The sequence below is a fragment of the Narcine bancroftii genome, chromosome 5, assembly GCF_036971445.1.
Source record: "Narcine bancroftii isolate sNarBan1 chromosome 5, sNarBan1.hap1, whole genome shotgun sequence".
In the NCBI taxonomy this organism is placed as follows: Eukaryota; Metazoa; Chordata; class Chondrichthyes; order Torpediniformes; family Narcinidae; genus Narcine; species Narcine bancroftii.
The window spans coordinates 219,861,843-219,878,624 of NC_091473.1; the positions used below are offsets into that span (position 1 = coordinate 219,861,843).

Below are 16,782 nucleotides of genomic sequence, written 5' to 3' on the forward strand. Positions count from 1 at the left end.
CTTCACAGAAATCTCAGAATCAGAACCACAATTTATCATTATGAACACGCGCCACTAAATCTGTTGTTGTGCGGAAGCCACACAGCTGTCAAATTGCTATGAATTTCATTTTAAAAATTGAAATGAAAAAATTAGTGCAAAAGAAGAAAAAAGTGAGGTCGTGTCTGTAGTTCATTGTCCATTCAGAAATCTGATGGCAGAGGGAAATAAGCTGTTTTATACCAGTGGATGTTCATCTTCAGGCTCCTGTACCACCTTCCTGATGGTAACAGTGAGACGAGGGTATGGCCTGGTGGTGATGGTCCTTGAGGATAGAGGTTGCTTTATTCAGACATTGCCTCTTGTACATGCCTGCAATGAAGACTGATGCCCATAATGGCACTTGGCAAATTCATAACTCCCTGTAGTATTTTCCTGTCCTGTGCATTGGCATCTCTATACCAGACAGTGATGAAACCAGTCAGAATCCTCTCCACTGTACACCTGTAGAAATTTGCAAGATTCTTTGGTGACATTCCAAATCTCCTCAAACTCCTCATGAAGTATAGCCACTGGTGAGTCTTCATCATGACTATATTGATATGGAGGCCCCAGGATAAATCTTCAGAGATGCTGAAACCCTCTTCACAAACGTGCTGCTCCTGTGAGAACTATATATATATATATATATCTCCACACTGCTGAACTCTCCTGTTCTTCACCCCAGAAAATGTGAATGTCTTCTCTACATTTTCTTCAGTGTATTCACATCGTTTACAAATTGCTGTGTGTAGAAGTTGACACAATGGAGCAGGTATTATATCAAAAATGCCTGGAAAGTTTGCCAAGCAGCTTTCTGCTTTAGGATTCTATGTGTTCATTTATCAGATTTAGGTGCTGGTCTTTCGACTTAAAATTTTTCACGTTCAATTACTTATATCATCTGGTTCTTGCCTCCCAATTCAAACACATTTTACATGTACTTTCTGGAGTTGGTACCATTGTCTTCATCATTTAACATACACAAATTGTTGCATCTTGCAAATGTTATAGTTTAATGATTTAATACATGGCCCTGATGCACAGTAACCTATTTTTCTGATACATTTTCTTGCCTCTATTCCCACCTTTAACTTTGCTGGAAAGCTTTGTTTCTAAAAGAAAAGGATCAGAGTTACATTCATGTTTAATATGTGATTAACGTGGAAAAATGGTTGGATTTGACAATAAATACAGCCGAACCTCTTCTACTTAGTAGTGAGAAGTAACCCCAGTTTACGTCAGAAGATAGAACAGCTTAATATTCTATAAGTCTCCCATAGCAGTGATAAAGTATGAATGGTTTGTCCTCTCATAATCATCTCCTCTCCCCAACACTTTCAATTTATTTAATGCTAAGATGTTCCATTTGGAACATTATCTAGAACAGTCTCTAGCACATTGGATACAGGTTATTAATTTCATTTTGTCAGTTATTAGATCCACAAAAGTCTGGTTATTGATCAAATTATGATTAATTGAATAATTTACAGACAGTTCCAAAGATGAAGTAGTGATCGTTGGAGGCCATGTTGACAACAGTTCTGCTATTTCCAATCATATTAAGTTAAATAAAATCTTACAAAATTGTCACTGATACTTTCCAGGACAGAATCATTATTCAGTTTTAGGTTTGAGCGCTTTCAACAAGAACTTGAAGGCCATTCCTATTTATCTGTGTACATTTGTGGCGAGACCTCGTCCTGACCATTCTATTTATATTTTAAGATACTGTACATTTAAATCAGAGGTGCAGTGCTGCTGGAGCTCACCTATCTGGCACTTCACGGGGTGGCTCTGACACCCCCTTGACGCGGTTTTTGGTGAGCTCCAGCACCTAAAAATTTAGCACTGCACCCCTGATTTAAAGTATAGTAATGATAAACAATCAACAACAAATTATCACTGCGGGATGGCCCAGAAAATTACTCTTGGTCTCTAGTACTAGCACCAGTGTGTGAGTAACAATGAATGATAATATGCCAATTGGGTCAGTGGGATTCATGTTTAATATGTGATTAACGTGGAAAAATGGTTGGATTTGACAATAAATACGGACGAACCTCTTCTATTTAGTAATGAGAAGTAACCCATTTTACATCAGAAGATAGAATAGCTTAATATTCCATAAGCGCAGCTGGTGACCAAATGCAATTCTCTCTCTCTCTCTCTCTCTCTCTCTCTCACCCCCCCCCCCCCATCTCTCTATTTCTGTGGGTGTTTATGTAATGGGGGTGGGGTTGACAGATTAAGTATTAAAATCTTCAAAGGCCATGGTGTTTCCTGAGTGACATTCTGGAACTTCTGAGAAACATTGATTGAAAAAGTTGTTAGTGGCTCCTCAAATACCGTGCAGTGGCTTATCACTGTGTTCATTGCCCTCCAATTTCAGTCTGCATGTCTGATGTGATGAAGATGGTTTACATAAAAGTGATGCTCCTTTGATATGTTTGGTGCTCTGTGCTTTTTTTTGCAGGCGCATCATTTTGACCAAAAATAATGCATACGCATCAACCTTGCTGATATTATTTCATTTGCTGGCCCTTCCAATTGTGTAACTAATTTTTGGCTGAGAATAGATGGATGCTCAAGAACACATACTTCCACCTAATTGCTGGACATTCTTCATGCATAACTTTTTTCCAATTTTGAAATAGAAAAGGCTCTGGCTGCAATTTTGCCAGGAGAAGAAACATCAATTGAAGACAATGATTGAACAGATCCAATTTCATGCTCGTATATTGATAGCAAGATACTAACCGCATTCAAGATGATCTTTCTTCACTTTTTCAAGCTCTGAATGCAAGGCAGAATTCATTGGTGATTACGTTCAAAGAGAATGCAGCCCAGTGGGACGTAGTTCTCCAGGAATCACACGTAGCCTGAAAAATTTACAACTTGTACGCAATTCCAAATACTGTATTGTACTTGGCTTTGCCTCAAGAAGAAATTTGCTGGCTTTCCTCCTTCCCACCCCCCCTCCCCACCCACTCAACAAGAGGAAAAGGTTTATGTGTATTTTGGTCAATATGGTTCATAGTGTGAAAAATAAATAATTAAAAAAAAGATCTTTGCTGTCTGGCAACCATGTTTAATACTTATCTGTCCTTCCCCCCTTATCCGATGTGTCATCATTTTTAGCATTATTTTCTGACATTTCTGCTGGGGGAAATTATTGGATTAAAATATCTGAAGCTTCTGGATTAAGCTTCAATTGACGAAGCAGGAATTAAGCAAGCATATGTACCACTGATTTATTAGTAAGAGATCCTGTCATACTAGATTGATTGAGAATGATTTGGCAAGATGACCAATTTGTGAAGGGAATAATGCAATTGTTATGCTCTATTAAGGTTTTTGGAATATTTAACGCAGACACTGGTTGGAAAGTTAATAGGCCAGAAGATCCAGTGCAAATTGTGTAAATTGGTTCCAAATCTGCCTTACTGATAGAGGCAAAGAAATGGGATTGACACCATTGTGTCAACTGGCATATTATCATTCATTGTTAATCACATACTGAATATTTGTGCACAGCAGTGGTTGGTGTTACAAATCTGAAGCGTTGTCATTGCATTAACTTTTATATTATTTTATTCGTTAAATGTATTAGCCAGTTCTCAGATAAAACGAAAATGAATTAAGTTGTTGAACATTCGGGACACTTCATGTTGATAGATGGCAGAATGCTGATAGATAGAATGGAATCTTTGATGTTTTTGGAAGGACTAATGCTATGGTATATACATTGAGCAGGGACACCATGAAATTCTGAAAAACAGTAAGATTCAGGCACACAAACGAAAATACTGTTGAAGGCATTAGCCTGCAGATGGATTAGAAAATTAGAAGGAAATGATATGTTAATGTTCATTCGCCAAGATAACTTTAAAATATCACGGAAGTTATGTTTATCTCAAATGTTAGGGGTTCCAAAACTATAGTAGGGTGCATAATTTCTGTTATCACATTACTAGTTTAAGGTTTAGATTATTTGCCACAAAATACTAAGTAGAGTGAGAAGGGGTACTCAGCGAACAGACTAGCAGGTTATTTCTAACATCATACAATTGCGTACAGTACAACTGATAGAGTATCAGATTACAAAGGAATGGGCGATCTATCAGCTCCAAGCAAGGGCATCAAATGATCACTGTTACAGGTTTAATTCAGGAGCCTGGCAACAGTGAGGAAGAAACTATGTATATTTAAGCCTGTTGTTGCTTGCCTTCACAGTCTTAAAACTTCTCCCTGGTGGGAGGATGTAGAAGTGAGTGTGTCTGGGGTGTGATGGGTCTTTCAGCAGGTAGGTTGTCTTTCCTATGCATCGGAAGATGTTGGTAGAATCCAGAGAGGGAAGAGAAGTTTGGGAGCTAGTCTTTTCTCTACCTTCTGTAGCTTCTCCCACTAGGAAGGATGCAACGACAGTACAGAAATGCCCTCGTAATTATGCTGGTATGTAGATTTTCGGCCATGGGGAGAGGTGGGGTTGTTTTCTTTGGAGCAGAAAAGGGTGACCAGGCTGGACTTAAATGAGGTATTCAAAGGAACAGCTGAATAAGTAGGTAATGAAAAATATATTCTTTCATCGCAAGTTTCGATAAACAGAGAGCATAGGTTTAAGATAAACTGAAGGTAATTAAGAGAGGAGTTGTAGAAAATATTTTTATTATAAAGATGATTGAAATCTGGAAAATTTCAGGGATTGAGCTGGCTGTCCCCAGAATTTAATTCCATATGAATATTTGAAAGGTTACGGCATGGAAGGCAATGGGCCAAGTGCCCAAAATTGGATTTGTATAGATAAATATTTGATGGCTCATATGAACGTGGTAGGTTCAAGGCTTTGCTAACATTCAGTGTCACACTTTGACTTTTTGACTCTGTGTGGCAGAAGAGACCATCCATCTGCTTGGCATTACATTCCAATTCCAGGTGGCTCATCTCTGGTCATGACCTACTGCATTTCATGCAAGGATCAAGGAAATAATCAAGGAAGAAGTGTACAGCTACAAACTGTTCATTAAAGAGTGGCAGAATTGCATTGGATTAACTCAGTAAAAGTTGTCTCCAGGAAACCACATCTACAATGCAAAGATATAGACTGTATCGCTGATTGGTTTGAAGTGGATTTTGCACTGTTTTATGGATGAAAGGCTGATTCCCAGAGTGGTCATGACAGTTAATAAAATAGAGGAACGTAAAACAGAACAACAAATTTGAACAGAAGAGCATTTTTTTTGATTTTCATATTTAATTGAGTGACCATTAGACACTCACCTTCCCCTTTGCTATTCAAGCTTTGTCCTAATAAAACATATGTTGAACCATGAATACTTGGAATATTCAGGAATTCATACATGCATAAAAGAAAGTAATACATAATTATGTAATTTGTCAGGTAATACAGGTTATGTATTTTGTGTTGCTTCAAGTTTAATTTCTAAAAGTTTATCTCATTATGTGTGTACTCATTGCTTTGGCAATAGTCAATGTCCTTCAACATTGGCGATGATCCGTCAATAATCTGCTGACAACTTTAAGACCTGATCACATCTGCTGCAAACTGCTTTTTTCTTCATTCTGTGATATCCCCAGCAGTGGAACTGCAACTTACCTAGAAATTTATTGAAGCGTTATCAGCAAGACTCAGATGTAAATGAATTGGAAGGTTCATTGAACTGACATGAAAGAAAGGTGAACTAAATCCAAAGTTCCATAAAGGTAAACAGAAAGAATCTATTAGAACAATGTAAGGTATATCCCATGATTATATAATTTAGGAACCAGCAGAGTGATGAGGAGAAAACACCAATTTTCATGAAACTGAAATTACTTTTTTTAAATATAGAGATTGCAGTTTTATTAATGACATTCAAATTCAGATTATATCTATTTACATTGCTCTCCATAATGTTTGGGACAAAGATACTTTTCTCCTTTATTTGGCCATGTGCTCCATAGTTTTAAATTTGTAATCAAACAATTTACATGGAATTAGTGTGCACATTCCAGATTTTATTCAAGGTTATTTGTATACATGTAGAAATTACAGCACTTTTTATACATAAGCCCCTCATTTCAGGGCACCATAATGCTTGGGACATTAGGCTTTGCAGGTGTTTGTGAGTACTCGGGCATGTTTAATTGCTTCAGTGGTGCAGGTATAAGAGAGCTAGGCTTGCTTCTAAGATTTTGATCACCTTTGGCAACTGTAGTTGCCGTTTTTCAACATGAGGACCAAAGTTGTGCCAATGAAAGTCAAAGAAGCCGTACTGAGGCTGAAAAACAAGAATAAAACAGTAAAAGACATTGCCTAAAAATCATCAGTACGCTGCTGAAGAACCAACTGCGCTGGGTGGGTCACGTCTCCAGAATGGAGGACCATCGCCTTCCCAAGATCGTGTTCTATGGCAAACTCTCCACTGGCAACCGAGACAGAGATGCACCAAAGAAGAGGTACAAGGACTGCTCAAAGAAATCTCTCGGTGCCTGCCACATTGACCACCGCCAGTGGGCTGACGTCGCCTCCAACCGTGCATCTTGGCACCACACAGTTCAGCGGGCAGCAACCTCCTTTGAAGAAGACCGCAGAGCCCACCTCACTGACAAAAGACAAAGGAGGAAAAGCCCAACACCTAACCCCAACCATCCATTTTTCCCTTGCAACCGCTGCAACCCATGCCTGCCTGTCCTGCATCGGACTTTTCAGTCACCAACAAGCCTGCAGCAGATGTGGACATACCCCTCCATAAATCTTCGTCCACGAAGCCAAGCCAAAGAAGAAGAAAGAATGTACTGGTAAGCTCAGTAATCGCAAATGGACTGGATTTCCTCCACTGCTGGTGACAGAAGAATTTTCATCATAGTGAAAAAAAATCTGCAAATATATATCTGAGAGATCAGAAACACTCTTCAGGAGGTAGGTGTCTGCAGAAGACTTCAAGAACAGAAATACAGAGACTACACTGCAAGATGCAAATTTGTATGCTTTGGATCTTGGGCAGTTCCTTTACACTTCCATCACTTCGCTCTTGGCATCACTCTGATACAGGTCAATTATGGTCTCATCTGTCCACAAGACCTTGTTCCAGATTCTGCAGGTTCTTTTAAATACTTCTTGTCAAACTAATGTTTGACCATCCTTTCTGTGGCTAACTAGTGGCTTGGATCTTGCAGTGTAACCTCTGTATTTCAGTTCATGAAGTCTCCTATAGATAGTGGTCATTGACATATTCACAACAGCCTCCTGAAGAGTGTTTCTGATCTATCAGACATACGTTTGGGGATTTTTCTTCATTATGATGAGAATTCTTCTGTCATCAACAGTGAGTTCTTCATAGGAATCCCAGTCCCTTTGCGATTACTGAGCTCACCAGTTCGCTCTTTCTTCTTAATGATGTTCCAAATTGCTGATTTTTAGACATTGTCTTTTACTGTTTTATTCTTGTTTTTCAGCCTCAGTACGACTTCTTTGGCTTTCATTGGCACAACTTTGTTCCTCATGTTGAAAAATGGCAACTACAGTTGCCAAAGGTGATCAAAATCTTAGAAGCAAGCCTAGCTCTCTTATACCTGCACCAATGAAGCAATTAAACATGCCCGAGTACTCACAAACACCTATGAAGCCTAATGTCCCAAACGTTATGGTGCCCTGAAATGAGTGGATTATGTATAAAAAGTGCTGTAATTTCTACATAGTCAAAGCAAAATGTTTACAAATAACCTTGAATAAAATCTGGAATGTGAACTTTAATTCCATGTGAATTGTTTGATTGCAAATATAAAACTGTGGTGCACAGAGGCAAATTTTAAAAAGTATCTTTGTCCTAAACATTATGGAGGGCACTGTGGATTGTGGAGGGCCATGTGACCTCTCTGTCTGGAACCTGGTGGGAATGTGGATTTTGGAGGGTCACATGACTTATCAATCTGGTACCAAGTCGGAAGCTGCATCACCTGCCAATCAAGGTTGGATTCCACCCATCCATTAGTGCACCTTGTGATAACCTGGGCCGGACCCTCCAGCTTACTGTATTATAAAGTACACCACATGCAGTAGCTCTTTCTCTTTTGCTCTTCGGTCCTGAGTGCTCCACTCCAGGTTGCGAACTGTGGACAACACTGGAGGAGTTGTAGGGATCGGGGCTGTTGCACATTAGTGTTGTAGATAGCATTGGAGCAGTGCCCACATTAGACAAGGAACTGCAGGTAGTGTATTGAAATCCTTGGTTGTTATAAGACTGCACGCAGTTGCTAGTATCGGTAGTGTTAAGTCTAATGTGATTGATTATACTGCGTTGTGCGATTGATACAACAGGGAGTGTGTTATCCCTGTTGTGCCCCCTTACATGTGTTTTAATAAAGATCCTGCATGTATCCACACTCATTGCTCCTTGAACCCACAACATGTGGGTATGCACAATATCTGCATTGAAAGGAAGATGGTAAGAAGGCTAATTTTTGGACACTTTTTATTGACTCACCACAATCGAGCAGACTACTTCTGATTTTTTCAAGTTCTAGGATGGAAAGGTGGAACGGGAAGAGATTGTTGGAAGTACCATCAAACCAATTTGAATTCCATTTACTAACTGAAACTGATCATTTTTGAATGACATGCATGAAGCTATTGAAATCTACTCTCCAGCTTAAATACTATTTTTCTGTATCTCGCTATGAATTCAAATGTTTACTTCTGGTTTTTTTAAAATATACATTTCCATCTTCAATACTTTCAAGGCACATATACAGTTTAAAATTAAATTACTTGTCTGTTTCATCTTGCTGAATCACAGATGTTAATATATTCTCCATATTTCTTACATCATCTCGCTTCAGTTAACGTTGATGTATACATTTCTGTTGTTCTTTTCTTTTTCCCCCCCATTGGTGATGAACACATTATTCCATTTCATGATAAGATTTTATTCCATTTTCTAGTTTTCCTTCTACTGTGTGGCCTGTGAACATCTATTTTTATGAAGCTGCTCATTATTGCTGGATAGCACTCTTCTTTCTGTTTCACTGTTAAATTTCATTCTAATCAATGTAGCGACAGGCCACTGTATCAGCATTTCAGCTCATCCCAGACATTCAGCCTTCTCTTTACAGAATTGCAGGCTAAGGCTGCAGGGAAAAGAAACCTACATCAACGCAGAACTATTTATAGCCTCTGGCACACGATTCATTTCATGTCCCATGACCCAACAAACAGCCTCATATTCTTGTGGTTCAATTTCAAAGAGTCATCAAAAGGTGACAATTGTTTTGAAAAAAGTATAACAATACATTGTGTTTTCATGTTTGGTCTGAACTGTTGCTCTTCATTGTGCCCGAGCCCCACAGCCCACCCCCCCCCCAGCCCCCATTTTTATTCTTTTTTCAATTACGCTCTCTCTTTTGTTGTGTATATCAATCTTTACTCGCAGGAAACGGACATCTCGAGAAGAGCCAACAATTAATTAACTATGACATTACTTAATTGATGACATAAAGTTATTTTGTAGTACTAGTTCAGATTTATTAAATCACTTTAATAGAAATCGCACTAATTTAGAGTAATTGGCCATGTTTCTGAGTTGTGTTCCATGTATCACTTGGATAACGCATGGATTAGATGTGGATTCACTGTTGTTCCTTGTGGATTGTGCTATCACTCAAGATGCTTTTCTAGTCCATATGCTTTTAAAATAGATGCAGATATACCAAAGGATAGACACAATTTCCATTACAGCCCAATCCGACACATATCGTTACCTTTATCCTTGCTGCTCAGCTTATTTTCTGGTGGCCAATGAAGGGCAGTGTTAGTCATCAAACAACAATATTATGGAAAATGATAACTACTTAGAATTACGGAAAAAATTTATTGATATTCACGCGGGTACATTTTCATTCATGATTATATTTTATGCAATCTTCTCACCAATGTTTTAAAAGTTTCAGCATGCTCCAATGTTTTGGAGGTTTGAACTGGATAGTTTTGTTTTCTTGAATGCAGTATTGGCATTTTACTGCTCTTAATGCAGTCAGTAAGACCCCGAAAACACCAAAGTATTTGTGGAAAGCCTTGAGGTAAAATCGTCAGCGAGAATATGTGCAAAAATTTCTTATCATAATAGGATTAAGCAATGGCGTCATGAGGCTTGGTGTCACCTGGAACATCAACTCATAGTGTCACTTCCCCCCGCCCCCCCCTCCCCCAGGACCTCCTTCAGTACCAGACCATACAGAAGCCTTAGTAATGTATTTTTGTACTAAATTACCCATAAATCACAAATATTATAGCTAAAACACCATAAAATTTGACAAAAGCAGCAACTATAAAAACACCAGCTGCAATGAAAACAACAGCGCGTGGTTGTAGCATGTGCAGACGAAACCAAGCGATTCGAAGTATCATTGTAATTGGGTAATAATGACAGCTCTGACTAGAGCGCATTAGATAGTTCAATAAGTAAATTAGCATAGAGTTTAACCTGTAGGTACATTGACACATGTAAGCTGGGCTTACGGAAAATGTTTTTATGGTTATAACTAATGACAGGGATATTTTTATAAAAAAATAATAGTGCTTGCTTTGGCAGCACATATACTAAAATTGGAATGATACAGAGAAGATTAGCATGTTCCCTGCACAAGGATGACACACAAATTCGTGAAGCGTTCCATATTTTTTAATTTAAAAAATGAGAAAAATTCTGCTGAAACACTGCACAAAAATAGACAGTAATTTTGGTGTCACCCCCTCTGACGGCAGCCCCCCCTAGTGACACCAATGCATTAAGCAAATAATATGGACACCTGTTGACAGAGAGCTAAACTCCAAAATTCATTACAATGTAAGGGTAATGGAATTGAAAATGCGCAGCTTTGGACATTGATGAATGGATGACCGTGAGCTGAATTTAATATTCAAACATAATAATATTAATAATGTGCATTTTAACCATGGTGCTTTGGAATTTCAAAGTTGAATAGACTTACGAAAATCTTGAATACTTTCTTTCAGTTGTTTCAGTTCTGCCAACAAGTGAAATGCGGGTTAAAAAAAATTGGTGCAGCAGACAAATTGTATTGCACGAGCTTCATTCAGACTGAAAGTTAACAGAAGCCATTATTTCTTATTATAGCAAAATGGATGAAGTTTACAGTCAGGCCTATCCTCTCAGCACTTTTGTCAATAAAATGCAGCTTAATATACCTTTGTACAAGTCCTGTCATATAAAACAGAAGAGCAAGGAGGGATGTGACCACATGCAGAGATGAGTAGAAATGAAATATATGGACCTGAGTTCAAGCAGATTTATCCCATGGGATATCATAATGTGATTTTGTAAAGGGCTTTGATAATGAATGCTTGATTAGTTAAAGCAAAACTGGACTCAATGCTATCTGAACAAGCGAATCCAACTAAAAGCGAATATTTAGTTTCAAATTAAGTAAGATATCCAAGACACAGCCACTATGATCCAGAAATTGAGATAATCCAGAAAATTCCAACTCGTGAAACTATTTATTCTAATCTTTCAAACTGGTGTACGAATGTTTTCACCTATCATGGATTGGCAATTATAAAAGTAACAGCTCAACAAGGCAAAAATAACACATTATTAATATAACTGTGGCAATATTAATAGACTTAGCATATCTGAGTGTCCAGTGACTGAACAATGATTGACAAAAATAAATATTCAGAAGTACTCATGCAGATTTAAATAGCGATATATATAAAGCCAGTCCTTACGAAAATACCTTTATTCTCATGGAGAACTCACACATGCATATTGGTCAATCCAAGAAATTACAAGTTAATCAAGAATGTACCAAAGTAGGCAATAATTATTATGGCATCTTAAGCAATTGACATGTAATTATTTTAGTCTGGGAAATTGCCCATTGATGATTTTTCAGGCTCTCAACTGTGAGATGTTTCCATACATGGCTTAAAATTGTAATATTACAAATGACAATTAGAAAACTATACTAAGCAGGATAAATATTGTTTTTTTAATTTTTTTTATTTTTCACACTATGATCCATACTGACCAAAATACACACAGACATTTCCCTCTTGAATATACAGTGTCATTTTCTCCCCTTTTTCCCCCCTCCCTCACCCCCCCCCCACTCACTCAACATTCAACCTTTATGATACATTAAACCCATTAAACAACATCGTCACACAATGAAAATTTGTGTCTTCTAGTTTTACATACTGGGTCAGTTCATTTCGTCTTCCTCTCCTTCTGTCATTTTAGGTGTTGGAGGTCCGCGGTAGGACTTTTCTATTGTGTTCCATGTACGGTTCTCAAATTTGTTCGAATACTGTTATTTCTTAAATTATATGTTATTTTTTTCCAATGGAATGCATTTATTCATTTCTATGTACCATTGCTGTATTCTCAGGCTCTCTTCTAATTTGCAGGTTGACAGAATAACATTTTTTTGCTACAGCTAAGGCTATCATAATAAATCTTTTTTGTGCTCCATCCAAATCGAGTCCAAGTTCTTTACTTCTCATATTACTTAGAAGAAAGATCTCTGGATTTTTTGGTATGTTGCTTTTTGTGATTTTTGATGAAAATAATTCAATGGGTTCTTAAAACAACAATTTCAATAAGTTTGTGCTCAAAACAGTGGGGTGCTCAATAAGTCATTGTTTGGTCTATACTCATCTCTAACTACCTTCTCATCGTGAAATTGGCCTTGGTTACAATGTAGCTTTTGAACACGCTTTCTCTCTCTCTCACTCTACCTCCCTCTCTCCTTGATCTCCCTCTCTCTCTCCCCTTTCTGTCTTTATCTCGCTTTCATTTGCTCTCTATTTCTCTCTTTCTCTCTCTCTCTGCACACACACACACACACACAACACACACACACACACACACACACACACACACACACACACACACACACACACACACACACACACACACACACACACACACACACACACACACACACACATCCCTGGTCGGAGGTATTGTCTTATTTTTTTCGAGGAGTGTGGAATGGTACAAATCACATCACAATATTTGGAAAGAGAGCATAAGGGTTGTCTCTGGTAATATTTTACATGTATTGATATCTCACTCAACTTGATAACTGCTGAATATCACACTCTTGCTTACTTACTAGTAAAATGGTTGAGACCTAAATGCATTGTATTGCATTTGCTTTAATACACATACACGTGACCTTAGAGTGATCTCAGAAAAGCACAAAGGGTAAAATCAGCATCTGAACAACACAGTGCTGCAGAAAACTTAATTTACTTTAATTTAAGTAAATTAAACAACATGTGAAACTTACAGATATTGAGGACAAACCAAGTAATAATGCTTCCTCAGACACATTATGGTGAGTGTTTGGTGAAATAATTAAGGGATTGGTGGAGCAGAGCGATTAATGTTGAATCAATTTGGTACTGAGTACTGAAGTAGTTGCTGTGATGTACTGCAGTGCAGTGAGCAGACACAAACTCGAAGACTGTACCACAGGCTTTATTTGGCTAAAAGTCCCTGCTACAGTAGTGGCTGTGATGGTGGCTCCCGAGTGACTGGCTCAGGAGAGGCTGGCTCAGGACTATATCCTGGTCGGGTGATTGACAGCCAGCCAGGTGGAGTTAGCTCCCGAGGAGTCTATTCAGGTCAGCTGATTGACAGCCTGCCAGGTGTAGTCTGTCCTCCAGAGGTCTTCCTGCAAGTACAGATATCGCCCCCCTGCAGTAGGCTAGTGGTGTATCACCACAGTTGCTAGTGTTAATTCCCTCTATTTCAAGAACAGCAAAAGTGCGCAGGGCTCAGACAGTAGTTGATGCAGAGCAACATCGTCGGCTAAGCATCTACATAGTTAGATAACGGCACCAGGTTTGCATTTAGAATGAACTATTGATCGAGTATGGTAGCTCATCAACAAACTGTTCCAATGAGGGATTACAGGACCAAAGGAATTTGAAATTTTGAACTTAAATTCAGTTGAATGTTGGACCCTGGCCAAATGCATTTTGTCATTTTACTTCTCAGGAAGTCATTGGTGAAGCACAAGCTTCTTTACATTTCCTTTCTCTTTGACTGGAAACATGCCTACACGAGATTTATAGCCTTCTGTTTCTATTCAATGAGAATAAACTACAGCAGAGAGAACTGCCACTACAATTTTTGTTTAATTGATTGCATATAATTGTATCATTAGTGTACATTGTTGCTCATCTATGTCTTGTTTTAGAATATTTTAATTTCTTTATATAGATTGTCATTTTAATATTCCAATTACTTTTGTGTTTTGTTACTTTGAGAGGTGTTTCCAGAAGTCTAGTCTGCTCAGTGGGTGTCATTGATGAGGGGGGACGGGGTGAGGCGGGGGGGGGGGGGGTGGCCTGAGAGCTTGTCAATCCTGGCCCTGAAAGCAAATGTCAGAATGGATTTTAATGCTTCTGATCAGAAGAAAAAATTCCGCGCTTCGCAGGGAACCGGTTTTCAGCAGGCAGAGGCTGTTTCCCTGCAGACAAACTAGAAGTTAGAATATCTTTTCAGTTCAGGCACCAAATGTGTTTTCTTTGCTCGCTTAAGGCTATTCAGTCAGAATTTGATAACAGCAGTGAACTCTTGAGAGGTTGGAAGTTTAGCAACAATGTTCGGGAAAGCATAAGTTGACTGGTAAAATAGGAAGATACTTGAGAGTGAAATATGAAATGCGAAAAGTCTCTGCACTTGAAAATGGGAGAGATGATCTGAATTCCCCAGATAAATATCAACAAATTACAGAATTTCTGAGTGAGATTCCACCAGAGTGTCATTTCTGATTGTTCCGCTCAATACAAAACTGAGATGGCTCCAGTACTGACATTTTAAGAACATAAGACCATTAGACATAGGAACAGAAATAGGCTATGAAGCCCATCGAGTCTGCCCTGCCATTTAATCATGAGTGTATCTATTTTCCCAACTCAGACCCACTGCCCATAACCATTAATATCCTGGGTAATCAATGACCTGCCTTTAATACACTCAATGACGACTTCCACAACCACCTATGGTAACAAAGTCCACAGATTTACCACTCTCTAGCTAAAGAAATTCCTCCATCTCTGTTCTAAGTGGACACCTTTCAATCCTGACATTGTTCCCTCTTGTCCTGAACTCTCCCACCATGGGGAACAATCTTCCTACATCAACTCTGCCCATGCCTTGCATGAACGTCTGCAGATGCTACGAATAGTAAAAAGACAGAAAAACTGGAGGAATTCACCAGGTTTTGAAGCACCCGTAGGAGGATAGATATACTGGATGACTGCCTTTTCCCAGTATGAGTAAAAATCAGGCAGGCGCCTGAGTTACAAGGCTGAGGAGAAGGGAAGAATAATAGGTTGGTGCAGAGAAAAACAGACACATTTCTGCTCTTACCTTTGAATTTGCTGGTCAGAGTATTTTCTGATTAAAAGAAGAACAAGATTAAAATGGCCATAAAATTGGGTTGTGACATTTGGGCAATGCCACAACAGATTTGGAAGGGTTACGCTTTGTCACTGGAAAAGAAAACACATTTAATTTCCACTGATGTTTCAGTTTTACTGAAGGTCTTGTGGTGGTGATACAACCACTGCTATAGCCACACTCCTACCGGCCTACTGCAGGGGGCGGCCACTGTACCTGCAGGTAGGCAACCTGGGAGGCTGGCCCCACCTGCCGACTGTCAATCACCAGCCCATAATAAAGACTCGAGCCGGCCCCTTCCTAAATCAGTCGGGCACGCAGAACCAGAGGCTAAAGAGGCTGGTGTTCAAATTTAAGCTGATTAAAGCCTGTAGCACAGTCTTCTCGGGTTTTGTGTTTGATTGCTGCACCACAGCGCTTCACACTCATATATTCACTTCATGCTTCTTTTTCCAAAATGTTACAATAATGTTTATTTTTAACTGTATTGATTGTATTGTTTATTATCACTTGTACCAAAATAAAGCTAAAATCTGTGTTTGCTGTGTTGTTCAGAGAGGTCATCTAATCCTTAAAGTGCAATACAGAATGCAGATTAAAACAAAATACAGAACACTGTGTTATGAACAAAAGCTTCACTAAAACAGTATAAATTCAGCATAATTTTACATACGAGAAGCTAATACAACAGGGAAGAAATTGACTATCATTATTCTTCTGATTCATATTTCCAAAATCATATGTGATCTGCCAGATGGGAAGCAAGGACAAGAGAAATTGACAGGGGTGGAATCCTTTTTTAAAATGTGTTGGTTGCTTTCCAGAGGCAATGTGAAGTGCAGAAATTCAACTGGCATATTTCCCTGAGCTGAATTCAATACTACGATTTCGTGCCATCTTGGCAGACCCATTCCTGCACCAAGCTGTAATGCATCCAGACAGAATACTTTCTAAGTCATATCTTAAAAATCCATGGGAAGTATTGGCGATAAATGCATTAATTTTGGTATTGTAGGAGAAAATTTTAAGTTTGGATTGCTTAATTACTAATTCTGCAGGGATCCATATGCTGCCTGCTCCTGACAAAGGTTCGATTAGTTTTCTAGCTTCTCACTTATCCTCCCCTAGTTGCTGACAATAAATTAGTTGCACTTCGAGATAGATGTGATATCAGCTTGTTTTTTTGCAAACATTATGTTCTGCTCTGCTTCCCTATACATGATAAGCCACATGGCCTTCAAACTGATTGATGCTTGAAACATGTTGTAAAGCTCCTTTGTTCTCTTGGGAGGAATGTTTTCTTATCATTTGTATTTTGGAGATA

The 16,782-nt window shown here is 38.6% G+C and overlaps 1 protein-coding gene and 1 non-coding gene across 2 annotated transcripts in view; one reads left to right on the forward strand and one right to left on the reverse strand.

Annotated features, from left to right (window-relative positions):
- Nucleotides 1-16,782, reverse strand: part of LOC138765527 (uncharacterized) — a 142,874-nt gene that overhangs the window by 65,663 nt on the left and 60,429 nt on the right. The window contains exons 13-19 of the mRNA XM_069942557.1: nt 15,429-15,455; nt 11,008-11,043; nt 9,778-9,804; nt 8,505-8,540; nt 5,299-5,325; nt 2,779-2,814; nt 1,107-1,133 (exon numbers count right to left, since the gene is read on the reverse strand). Of these exons, the coding sequence (XP_069798658.1) occupies nt 1,107-1,133; nt 2,779-2,814; nt 5,299-5,325; nt 8,505-8,540; nt 9,778-9,804; nt 11,008-11,043; nt 15,429-15,455 (216 nt within the window). The remainder of the gene's footprint in view (nt 1-1,106; nt 1,134-2,778; nt 2,815-5,298; nt 5,326-8,504; nt 8,541-9,777; nt 9,805-11,007; nt 11,044-15,428; nt 15,456-16,782) is intronic.
- Nucleotides 10,592-10,698, forward strand: LOC138765577 (U6 spliceosomal RNA). The gene has a single exon (XR_011358573.1). It is a non-coding gene; the product is annotated as a U6 spliceosomal RNA (small nuclear RNA).